Here is a 12602-nt window from a genome sequence, read left to right as displayed (position 1 = left end):
CATAGTATTTGAGGTTGAATAAAGACATAAGTCCATCAAGTCCAACCTATTGCGTGTATGCATTTATGTTTGAGCAGGTGTGTGCGTGTGTATTAGTCCATTTATGATTTTGCTCCTAGGTGTACCTGTACCCCTGTATATTATGGTCTCAGAGGAACTCGTCCAGGAGTTTCTTAAATGATTCCACACTCTTAGCTGAGACCACTTCCTGCGGCAGCGAGTTCCAGAGTCTTTGTTACGGAGCTAACCGTAAACAGTTTGTTACTAATGTTGTTGTCGCCCTTGAATAGTTTATACAAGAAGATCATGTTCCCCCTTAATCTCCTAACCTCCAAAGAGAACATATTTAATTTTAACAACCTTGTTTCATAGTTCAGGTCCTCAAACCCCTTAATAAGTTTGGTTGCCCTCCTCTGGACTTTTTCCAGCTCAAGGACATCCTTTCTGAGTATTGGTGACCAAAACTGGACCGCATACTCCAGATGTGGCCGAACCAGTGATCTATAAAGTGGCAAAATTATAGACTTGTCCCTGCAATACATTCCCTTCTTAATGCAAGACAGGACTCTGCTAGCTTTGTTTACAGCAGTCTGGCACTGCAAGCTGTTCTTCAATCTATGGTCTATAATTACCCCCAAATCCTTCTCCGTTCCCGACTTCCCTAGTGGCACACCCATAAGTGTATAGTCCATTTGCCTATTTTTTACTCCAAGGTGCATTACCGTACATTTATCGACATTGAACTTCATCTGCCATACAGTTGCCCACTCCCTGATTTTCTCCAGGTCCTCCTGTAATGTTACAATGTCTGAATCCGTGTCTGCTACCCTCCCAATTTTCATATCATCAGCAAACACTGAGACATGGCTACTCGCTCCCTCCCCGATACCATTAATAAATAGGTTAAAAAACCTACAACAATCACTTAAGAAAGGGGAGGGCAGAAAAGCACATGTGGGGGATTAAATGCTGCATTTGTATCACATGATCAGAACTGTATGAGCCTTAATCTGAAGAATGTAGGCAATGTCAATCCAAAATAAATTATTTCAATTTGGATAAGTTGGAATTAGCTCTATTTTCAACAAAGGTGGAAAAAAGGTGTCTATAGGTGACCACTCTCTGCCACCTTTACGTTTAGGTTAGGTTCAGATCGGAGTGATCCCGGCACAGCGGTTGCACACAGCGGTTGCCGCGCAGCCCCATTGATTTCAATGGGGTTACATCTGCGAGGCAAATTGCTGAAAAAAAGGCAACACATGACGCGCAGCTTTTTGTTTTTTTTAGCTGTGTTCAATTGTGCGACTGGGGTGCCGTTAGAAAATAATGGCACTGCCAGCTTGATCAGCTGTGGTGGGTGACTTTGTGTGGTTTCGTGCATGAATGCCGCGCAGTCACCGATCATGCAGGTGTGAAGCTAGCCTTAGATGCAATGTCATTTGGCTAGTTATTAGATAGAAAAATAAACACGTCAGATACACTATTTAACCACCAAACAAAATAGGATTCAGCCTTTGAGCAGCAATGAGGAACAAGTTGATACATCAAATAAAAAATAATATATAGGCGTACACACACACAACTCACCTGACCTTAACCCTCTCTCTACAAGAACTCTGACATTTCCCCAGCACTAAAATTAACAATTAAAAAGAAACATCTTTCTCCGCAGGGAACCTGAAGGCTTAATCCTTAATTTTACATGAACGCTAATACTAAAATAGACCCCTCAGTTACTTTACTCATTCCAAATCTCTATTTTTCATCATATAAGAAGCAGTCTTAAGGGAGTCCAGCAATTTTCATTAGGCTGAAATGATGCCGTCGGTCTGCAATAATAGGGAAGCATTGCTTCAGTTTCCTTCCTGTAATGTTCACACTGTACATTTGAACTTTGTAGCAGGACACAAGGTGAGGTTCTGCAGTAAGAGGCTAATTATTGTCAGATATTTGTGAACAAAATGAAGTCCTGCATAGACTAAGGCTTCATTCACATGTCTGAATAGGTCCCTACACTGGATTCCTGAAGCTGGAATCACAGGTGTATGCGGACAGCTTTGGCCACTCGGCCTGCACAAACCAATGACAGGAGCCACAGCTGTCCACTGCTGTTCACATTTATCTGCACATCCAATGGTTACCTGTGGCTGCAGACAGATGATCAGCCCTGGACGCAGACAGATTGCGTTCAGGGCCTTTTATCTGTCCCTAGCTGCAGGTAACCACTGGATTACAGATACATGTGAACAGTGGCAGGCCGCATACACCTGTGATTCCAGCCGCAGGAATCCTCTTTCCGGACCTATTCGGACATGTGAAAGAAGCCTTATGTGACTGAACTATCAGGCAACATTTCAGTCCATCAAATAGATGGTGACCTTGGATGGGGTCTGAACAAACATGTTGTTGTCCATCTAAAGAGAAAAGCAGATAAAAGCATTGTCAAGGAGAGTGCTGTGATCTCTGTAAGAGTTAATAAATACTTGAAAGTACACATTAGGTAGCACACACATATTTGTCATGAAAAATATATCTTATGCGGGGTTCACATTTGAGTAATCATGTTCTTTGTCCTTTCATGGAGCTATCCTGAAAATGGTGGTTGGCTGGCTATAATACTGATACACTGGGATCAGTATATTCACTGCCCTAGGAAAAGGCAAGCACATTTAACAACCTATCCTTCCCTAAGAGGGAAGCATCCCCAGGTCACATGGCATATATGCAAGTGATAAACAACAACCTCGGTCTCCTCTCCTATGGTAGCCTAAATGGCTAATCCCCACCAAGTTATATTACAGATTACATCAGAATCAGAATGTAAATTAAGCTATTGATGTGAAGGCATCTAATTATCTACTATGAAATGTTAAGTAGCTTTGTGGTTATAATATTGTCTCCACACAGATCGAAATGTACGAAAGAGTATCTCAGAAGCCCTCAGACCGCCATTGTGATTTCTCACGTCTAGCCAGAGTGCTTACGGGAAACGCCATAGCGTTGGTGCTGGGAGGAGGCGGAGCCAGGTAAGACATAAGGATTGAATCTGTTGTTTCACTTCCACCATCAACTGGGAAGCGATACAATCATAGCATGACTGTGTTTTGAAATGTAGTTAAAAAGCAATGCAGCCAACATGACTGGATTTGTGCAAGAATCTAAAACCTATTCATAAGGATTTGTTTAGGGCCGGCAGTAGCTTCCTGTGTACAAAGTGTGTACAAAGCAATGACAGGAGCCACTGCTGTCCGCCGCTCTTTGCCTGTATCTGCACATCCAGCGGTTACCTGCAGTTACAGACAGATGACTAGCCCTGGATATGGACAGATTGCGCTTAGGCCGGCCATCTGTCCCTAGCTACAAATAACTGGATGTTGCTGGATGTGCGGACTCATGCGGGTAGCGGTGGATAGCTGCAGCTCCTGTCAGCCTGTCATTGCTTTGTACAGGCTAAGCAGTCGCAGCTGTGTGGAACGGCCTGTGATTTCAGCTGCAGGAATCCACTGATTCTTGCCTCAGGTATCTGCCGACGGCCCTAAAAAAAAAAACATGTGATTGAGGACTAAATATTCATTCTTAAATTATTAGGCTTCCTTATGAAATATTTTTATGCTTCTCTCCCCATCTCCTGCATTGATTTAATGTTAACTTGTCTGAGTTTGACTCTTCACCATGAGAGATATGAGACGTCACCAGAAGTCTGATAGTTGCTGATCTGTCAACTGCCTAAACTCACACATGGTCTCTCAGTGTCTGAGTGAGCATAAGGTTATAAAGTAATAGAATCATGTCGTTAAAAAGCAATATAAACAACTATAGAGCTTTGTTATTTTGTACTGTTGTTCAGACTCAGGAGCTGGGAGGCCATGTGAAAGATCAATCCGTCATCAAGTGTGTGCTGACAGTAGGTACAGCAAAGATTCCTCATTATTCAATGCATGTACTTTGCTTTATAGCTACATTTTCAGATTTCTATTTCAATAAGAGGGACTTTCATCCCATTATGGCATGGGACATATGCAGGACTGTACACGAGTGTCTATGCATGAAAATAATCCCCTCCTCATAGAACAGAGTTTCCCAGCAACCTCTGGCCCAGAGCACAGCTGCTCTTGTTGGTACATGATGTGCTACTACCTCCACTATTAATTCCTCATTGGTCTTTCTTTCCTTAAACAGCTCTACATTGAGGTTCTTTTGTTCCTTCCCTACTTTGCCCGCTGTTAAATTCCCCGCAGAGGTTGCTGTACCAGCATATTGTGACGGTATAAACAGTTTATATTCCACTTAGAAGAACTGTGCTCTGACCATATTACAGGCTCGTTGATATCCTCCCATCCTGCAGGGGATATAAGTACGGAGTATTCAGAAATGCTCTTATAGATAAAACTCTGTTCCCTCCTAACACAATTCCACCCCCACATATCTCCTCATTGCGTAGGCCCGGCATCTGTTCCTGGCTCTCACTTAAAGGGCAAACGTCACATAGTCTTCTTCGCTGAGAGTGAAATCAAAATTTATGTGACAAGGAGACATGATGAACTGTGTCATTATATGAGAGAATGTGTGTGTCGGAGCAGAGGAGGCTGTAAGCTTCATCAGCATGGTTTACCGGGCACACACATCCCAGACCTGCCTGATTATATGTACATATATCTCTCCACGATTAAGGTGGAGAAACTGCTCGCTGACTGGCTGACATCCTGATCATATGGCTTCAGTAGTCTGAGTCACTGGGTTTGACAAATATCCCTTGCAGTGGAGCCCCTCCGCACTGCAGAGGTGGAATGCTCATTAGTTCTTGGCAGTACAAGAAGAGGTAGTATTACTACCCTGCTCCATTGATCTCCTCTAGTCCCTCCAGTCTGTGGGTGGTCTCTCAGTGTTCCCACATACAATGCTGAGCTATAAACCCTGCAATGTACATGGAGGCGGCGAGTGTGCGGCCCCAGCCGGGAGTGCCTTAGAGGGGAGGGTTTGCGGGAGTGGACACATAGATGGAGGGAGCCTGCCTGAGCAAGGAATAAGGATCATATTACTCATTATCTCTGCATCCGTAGACTTAACCAGCAGTTACCTCTTGCATTGCATGGGAGCCCCACTTCAAGGGTCTTTTTTTTTGTCTTTTGCTTGGAGTTGAGCTTTAAAGCAAATTATACTTTGGCAATGTAGAGCAAAGCAACAGGTTCCCTTCATTGCCCTCCTACCCACTATATACCATACATGCCTCTCATTCACACCCCTGCTATTCTGCTCAGCCGCCAGGAGCAAGAACGATTCCTGCTACTTTCAAGTATGGAGGAGGATGTGACTCGCTTTGTGTTGGTGCTCAGTGATTGGCCTAGCACTGTCACATGGGGGCTGGGAGATTTCTTAGCCCTGTGTAAGCTCTGAATGGAGTGACTCTGAACTTACACAGGACTTTTTTGCCTCACTCTTGGGAGCTAAATAGAGCTGAAAGGGAGGTATGTGCTCCAAGGGAGTGAGGTGTTGAAGGGATATTGTTGGTTTTCCCTGTATTAGTAAAGCACAAGTTCACTTTCAAAGCAGGACCAACACAGACACAAAATTATTTTGGATCCCTGGATTAGAGGATATGCTTTTTGCTAAAATAAAACCTGCCAGCGTTGGTAACAAGGGCAAAGTAAATGTTCAATGTAAAGATGAAGCAGAAAACGATGGAGAAATTGGAACCGGTAGAAAAGTTGAACAATGTCCCACTGATATAATATTTAAAGCTTTACACCACTTGTGCAATTTGGGTCAGAATAAGCAGGTTCAAGGGGTTCTCTTAGCAAAGATTAATCTAGTATGTCTGTCACTTTGCCCTCGAGACAACATATTCCAGCTCGCGCTCGATAAATTAATAATGAGTACAGACTGATATACCCAAAGGGAGCACTTAAGAGGCTGATTGCCTAGTATAAGCACTATACGAGTGTCCTGCATATCGTTCCTAGGGGATGATGCTTGTCTTCCCCCTCCTTCCCCACCCAGCTTGTCTGGGGAAAAACCACATTGTCCCATTTCTCTTATATTTCTTCTGTATTTCTACTTCAAGCTGCTTTACTAGAATCGAATTCTTCTCCATCAGTGATCTGCCCTTCATACGTCACATGATGGAAACGTCATCCGCCAGGGTGACACGTCAGCTGGATGATTACAGCTATACATCTGCTGTAATTACACCATATTATATTCATTTTGTAACTACCGAATACTGTTATGCTTCCATTGAACTCACAACGTAGACAAGACTAGAACACGCTTTAGTGAATATTTTGTGTTCTAATGATAATAATGATATTTAATGTGTGATTAGTGCAGGCCATTTACTTTTACATCTAACGCACAAATGCCGAGGTGTTCTCAAATATTATTATATTACACAGCAAAGGGGATCTCTTCTTTCATCATGCCATATTTAAAGGACATAAAAGAGAATCTGACCTGGTAAAATGTGGCAGCTGTAAACTCCCAGCATCCCCTCTTCCCCTGCTGTCAAAATCCAGAGCTTCTACTGTCCACTGAGGTTGTGGTATTTGGCAGTTGAATGCCAAGAGGGGGCGCTTGGCGCAGGGAAAGGGCAAGCATAATCTTTGCATAAGTCAAAGGACTTATGTACAGCCTCGGTAAAGGATCTAAGGGGGCTTCAAAGGTACACGGGTATCGATTTGAAGACTAACCCACAAACACTACAACTTCCCTGCATTATTGTTACCTTGAGGCCGGGACAGGTTTTTTTAACCCCTTCATGACTGAGCTTGTTTTGGTTTCTGTTCGTAAATGACTGACACACTTTTGACATTTTTGCTGTGTGATTCTTCCACGTCAGTAATATACTTTCTTACAAAGTGCACCCACACATATTATATATTGTTTTTTAGAGGACAGATAGGGCTATATATTTATATCACATATGTGTGTCTAACGCCTCACTTAGGACAAATACAAATTAAAAAAAGAGGAAAAAACGTTTAAAAAAACTTTTTTTCCCAGTTTTGATTTGTAGTATTTTTTTTTTAACAAAACCAGCACAGCTAAAAAAAAATGCAATACATACATTCATTTATTAGTCCCTTATTTTTTATTTTTTTACACTTTTCACTTTTTTTATACTGACAAATTTTATTTATTTAATTATATCAGGCAGTCATTGTGAATTAATCTCACTATTACTGCTTGATAAATTAATACATTTTTTTTATTATCAGGCTGCTTCAAACTTCAGAACAGCCGATAATAAGTTAGTGACACTGATCCTGCAGCAGTTCAGGATTCAGCTGTCAGTGAATGTTTCAGAAAACTTAAACATTCTACTTTCAAGAATAGATACATTATGTGTCTAATACATAACATTTTGTATCTATTCTTGAAAGTCAAAAGAAAAAAAAAAAAAAAGCCAGTATAGCTTGAGAGAGATATCTCTCGATCTATACGAGCTGTCAGAATGCCGGCCAAAGCCGACATGTGTGTCTGCTTTGCTGTGACTCTCAGACACCCGATATTAAGGTATCGGGTGTCTGAAAAAGGTTAACCCTTTCAGTAATGGATCTCTAGATAGTTAGACATCTATTACTGAAAGGTAACCGCTGATTCTCAGCGGTTAGCAGCCTTCTAGTGCAGCAAATAACTCGTCACGTACAGTGTACGTGACGAGTCATTTGGTCCCTCTGTGGCTGGACGTACAGTGTACGTCTCCCGTCACGAAGGGGTTAAAGTAACAATTCTACATTTGGTGAAAAACAAAATAAAAAGTAATATTCTCTTGGTCAAGTGTATATCTTGCAAGGATTACAGCAAACGTTATCATCCTTACCTGATTCTGTTTTGTAGATTCTGATAAGCCATTTCATGTGCTTGCTGAAATCTTTAAAGGAGAGGTGTACTTTTAAGAAAACCTTTGCTAAACCATGCCCTACTAAGCTAAACTGCACTCACCCCACCCTAGCTTCTTGCATACCCCCATTGAGGAGATGCAGCCTTCTCTGATGTTTACAGCCTGTTGCATTAAAATCTCTCCCCATAGTTGTACCGGGTCCCTGTTGGCTCCCTGTTGACTCTCATATACAGAAGTCCTGATATAGCAAAATGCCAATTCTCAGCCACCAATCAGGCCTTTTAGATATCTACTCAGGGAAGGCTTTTATAAGTAAATAACATGAATGAAATACAATAAATGTGCAAAAAAGTTTAAGTTTATATCACTAAACTGAAAAAAACTTATATTTAGGAATGTAAATTGTACCTGAGCAGAACTCTGAAAAATCGACTGGAAATTGCAGTGCATTTCCTGGTATGTGAGGTTGCTTAGGCAGTCCTGGGCCTACAACCTTATAGCTGTATATCTGCAGTGTAAAATCCTAAGGCATTGCTGCCTCTGACAGCTAGGCTCTTGAGAACTGGAGTGAGATTTTGTAATATCACTACTTTGCTTCTCACTGTTCTCCTTGCTAAAGGCTCTGACATGAGAAAGCAAAGCCCTGCCTCTAACAGGATGGCTGCTTCCATCGAGATGCAGTGCAGAACTAGGCATGGTAAGTCAGAATGGGAAAAGATCAGCTGCAGGGAGACCACAGGCAATACTGGTGACTAGTTATTTGCCCTCTGCCTGCCTTCCAGAGTTCAGTTCCTCTTCAAGGGTTTAGGCACTGCTCTGATGACTGTATACAACAGGCTTTTTTACAGCACTGCATCTGCAAATCCACAATGCTAAACACGAAAATGATGCAACAGTCCCAGCTGCTCGTACGACGTACGTCCTTGGCAGCGAAAGGGTTAAAGGAAAATGCAGAATATTAATATGCAATTTTTCATATTTTCCTGGCTAAATTTTTTTAGTCCAGACCGTAATAAAGAAAAAATGAAAGGAAACCACTATACAGTTTAGTAATTAAAGTTTATCTAAAGTTAAAACATATTTTGAATGGAGTGTGCAAAACTTATAACCCCTGTCAAGATTTATTGCTGTCTGTGTCCCTTATTGACCCTCTCAGATTTGTCCAGGTGACCACTGTAGGTAGGACTGAAAGTGAGGGAAAATCTGAAATTTTAAGTTGTCACCAGAAAAGGAATACAGAGGAATTCATTCAATGGGAACACTAGTTCCAGTGACAACTGTCAAAGAGGGGATCAGCTTCATGTTGAGAAATTTATCTTTACTTCCTGCCCTGTTGGTACAACAGAAAATATGAAAATATCCAAACAGCCCTTCCCTACTTTCTCCTAAATACCAAAATATATAGCTATAATTTAACTATGATAACTAGGGATTCACCAAAATTTCCTCTGCCAAAACAATTTGGCCGAAAATGGCACATTTGGCAAAATGAGGAAAGTACCATGACGGCCAAAAATTCAGTGTATCCCTAGGTTCTCTCCTCCCTGCTGGGCACTGGTCTGTAGGCCTTCTGATGCAGCGACCGGCACCCAGTGAGGAGGAAAGAAGCATTCAGGAGGCCAAGCAGGCGGTGACAGCAATCAGGATGCCAAGCGGTGCAGGGCGGTGACGGCTGTCATCGTTACAGGAGACCGAGCTCTCCTCCCACACCTCCCATCTCAGCTTCCTGTATCAGGGTGGTGAGTGCAGGAGAGTGCTGTAATCTGACACAAAAGGCAGAGCTCTTCTTCCCCACCGCCCTCTCAGCCTCATGTGGCAACCGATTCAGGATGGGGAGCCGAGTACAAGCACTCAGCAATCAACTGGACATAGTGTGCTTACTATGTCCCAGTTATGAATGAATGGGAAGTGCTCTACATCACTTCCGGTTTATTCATGATTGTGGTCATAGTAACTTACACTATATCCACAATGTATGAATGGACAGGAGCACTCAGTATAGAGGATTCCTGTTCATTCATAACAGGGGCAGCAGAAAAAGAGATTGAGGACTTCATTCTCTTTTTCTATTTTAAAAGGGACATTTCCCCAGACCCCCGAAGATTAAAGTAAAAAAATAAGTAAAAATAGAATAAAGAAATGTGAAACATTTTTGAAAAAACGTCAGTTTCGGTATCAGTTTGGCTTGATTTTAATTTTCGGTCTCAAAATTCTATTTCGGTGCATCCCTATTGATAACATGATTGACATCAGGTAGAGATCCTTTATATGTATAGCTGAAAAAAAATATTTAAGAGGCTATACATCACCTTTAGTATAGCCCACATGGAGACAATAGTGGATATTTGACTAATGACAGGCAGCTCTTCTAACTGTGACAGCTTCTCATGAAGCAGTATAAGCCCTGGAGCAGGTTTAACTTGCACTCCGCTGCATACACCAGCCGTTTCCTGGCTAATCAGCTGCTGACATGGAAGAAACATTCTACGGTACTGAATACAGACATAACCTGTAGCTTTACGTATGTTTATTATGAGGTTATGTGACATGTGCAGGAAGCACATCCCATACATGTCATCTGACATATGTCATGTATGCCCTCTGGTACACGCAAAGGATGCTAGGCTGAATCGGACTTTGATTACATTCTCAATGGTTCTACATGTTAATATAACATGATGGAACATGAAAACTGGGAGTTGATACATAGCTATACAGGGAAATATACACCAGTAAAAGACCATTATTTGCCTCTGGTAAGCCTAATAAAGCTCACGTAGATGAATCAGAAATCCTTTATCCCACAGGTGCTCATTTCCAATCCTTGAGACCCATCAGGGCTTTTTTTTCTCTAAGATCAAGTAAGGGCACAGCTACCTTAATTAGTTAAAGAACACAAGATTTATAGCTGGTACAAACTGTTAGGGGCCATCTCACACTAGCAATCCTGTGTTTGGTGCCAGCTCGCCAGTAGCATGACAACTAAGAGAGCAGACAGAATATTCACCTGCTCTTACCGCATTGATCCCCTGCTGGATGAACTAGAGAAGTGTTGCTGCGTCGCTGCTCCCTCAGTGGTGAGCAAATACAGCATATTCTCCAGCAAGAGAGCAGTGCATGAAGCCAGCAGCAACAGAGGCCCTAATGTGACCTGGTCCTTACTAGAGAATTGTAGCTAGCCATACAATTCCCCAGTGCACATTGTCAACAGATTGTAGCTACACATTATAATGGGAAGCAAGTCAAAACTTGGCCCCATTGTGTTTTGCCCTTAGGAATAAGGCCCTAAGAGCAGACCACTCCCGTCATTCTGTAGGTCATATGTTTCATAGTGCCTACTCCAGAAGCGGGGAAAACTGGGGGGTGGAAAGTAAAACATGACCAGGAATTGGCCTGGAATGACCTTTCCATTTGCTCTATTCTTAAAATCGACAAAGCATTCAATACAGCACGTCAGCATTACCAGATTGCATTACTATTATTTACAATGCAATTAATTTTGCTACTGTCCAGTCATCGCTCAGTTACTAAAATCACTCATGTAACTGATTGCATTACCGCACGTGTCCCATGTAAATCAGTTAATAGTTGTTGTTATTAGTTGCACAAGTGCTCAACTAAACAAATGTGTGCATGTCTGTTCCTGCCCTTAGTTTTCAGAATATATAAACTGGGCCCTATGTATGAAAAGTGATTGAAGGGTAAAGCATTAATGGTGCAACAAGTTCAAAACAGCTGGAATATGGTTGGTTCCTGTGGGGTACACAGACTGTTACCTTTTGGGCCCTTGCATATCTAAAACTTTTTTTTATTATGCTGGAAATTTCAGCTGATTGCTATTTTTACATTTGCATTTTGAGCAGACATTAAATACCAGTAAATAAGTCTGCATCTGCGTTCTGTAGCTCTCCTAGATAACCTGGAATGTTAATGCCTGTAGACAGTGTAGGATTAGTGCCAGACGCTGTGTTCTGCCTTGTACAGATGTTAAATCTAGAGGGTGAAAAAATCCTCTTTTTACTCAGACTTCCAGATCTTGCTCACAAAGGGGGATTTGATCTGCTTCAAGGTCAGGAGATGTAAGATATATGTAAATCAGCCTCAAATCAAGCTGACAGTATGTAATCTGCACGTCTTGCGCTGGGGAGCCAAAAATACCGTTTACAATTAACAGATAAGTAATGAAATCTGGAGAGGAATAATATCAGCATGAGACCTGCAAATAGCACTCCCTACTGAAGCTTGCAGGGGATGTTAACGCTGTCCAACCATTAGGGAGTCCATGCATTCACTTGAGACCCTCTAAAGGTCTTTGGTGTAACCAGTCATGCACAGGCATCAGAGTATACCAGATTCTTTTTGCTGTTTCATTGTCTCTGGTATCTGTATTAAAGGAGAACTATGAGGTGAGTGCTTTTCACTCACCTCATACCGTGTTTCCCCGAAAATAAGACACTGTCTTATATTTTCTTTTGGCTCAAAAAAACACACTAGGTCTTATTTTCGGGGTAGGTCTTATTTGTTTTTTTTATGTACAACAATCCACACTTATTCATGCACAACAGTCTACATGTATTCATGTACAAAAATATGGTGATCAGGACAATCAGGGGTGCCGTACCTTTCCAAGAGCAATTTGGTAACCAATCGCTGGCCAGAATGAGCGAAGCACACTTTCACTATCGATTCCTCACAGGCGGAGTGCATTTGGTATCACTCTGCCTGTGACAGGAGCCGGCACTATAGAGGAAGCATCGCGCTT

At 42.0% G+C, this 12602-nt stretch overlaps 1 protein-coding gene across 1 annotated transcript in view; it reads left to right on the top strand.

Annotated features, from left to right (window-relative positions):
• The window catches only part of PNPLA7 (patatin like phospholipase domain containing 7), a 143450-nt gene that overhangs the window by 92349 nt on the left and 38499 nt on the right, over window positions 1–12602 (top strand). The window contains exon 19 of the mRNA XM_018556766.1: window positions 2908–3026. Within this exon, the coding sequence (XP_018412268.1) occupies window positions 2908–3026 (119 nt within the window). The remainder of the gene's footprint in view (window positions 1–2907; window positions 3027–12602) is intronic.

The sequence above is a fragment of the Nanorana parkeri genome, unplaced genomic scaffold, assembly GCF_000935625.1.
Source record: "Nanorana parkeri isolate BGI_ZX_2015 unplaced genomic scaffold, ASM93562v1 scaffold251, whole genome shotgun sequence".
In the NCBI taxonomy this organism is placed as follows: Eukaryota; Metazoa; Chordata; class Amphibia; order Anura; family Dicroglossidae; genus Nanorana; species Nanorana parkeri.
The sequence above is the reverse complement of the archived record's forward strand: the minus strand, read 5'-3'. Positions and strand labels throughout refer to the sequence as shown.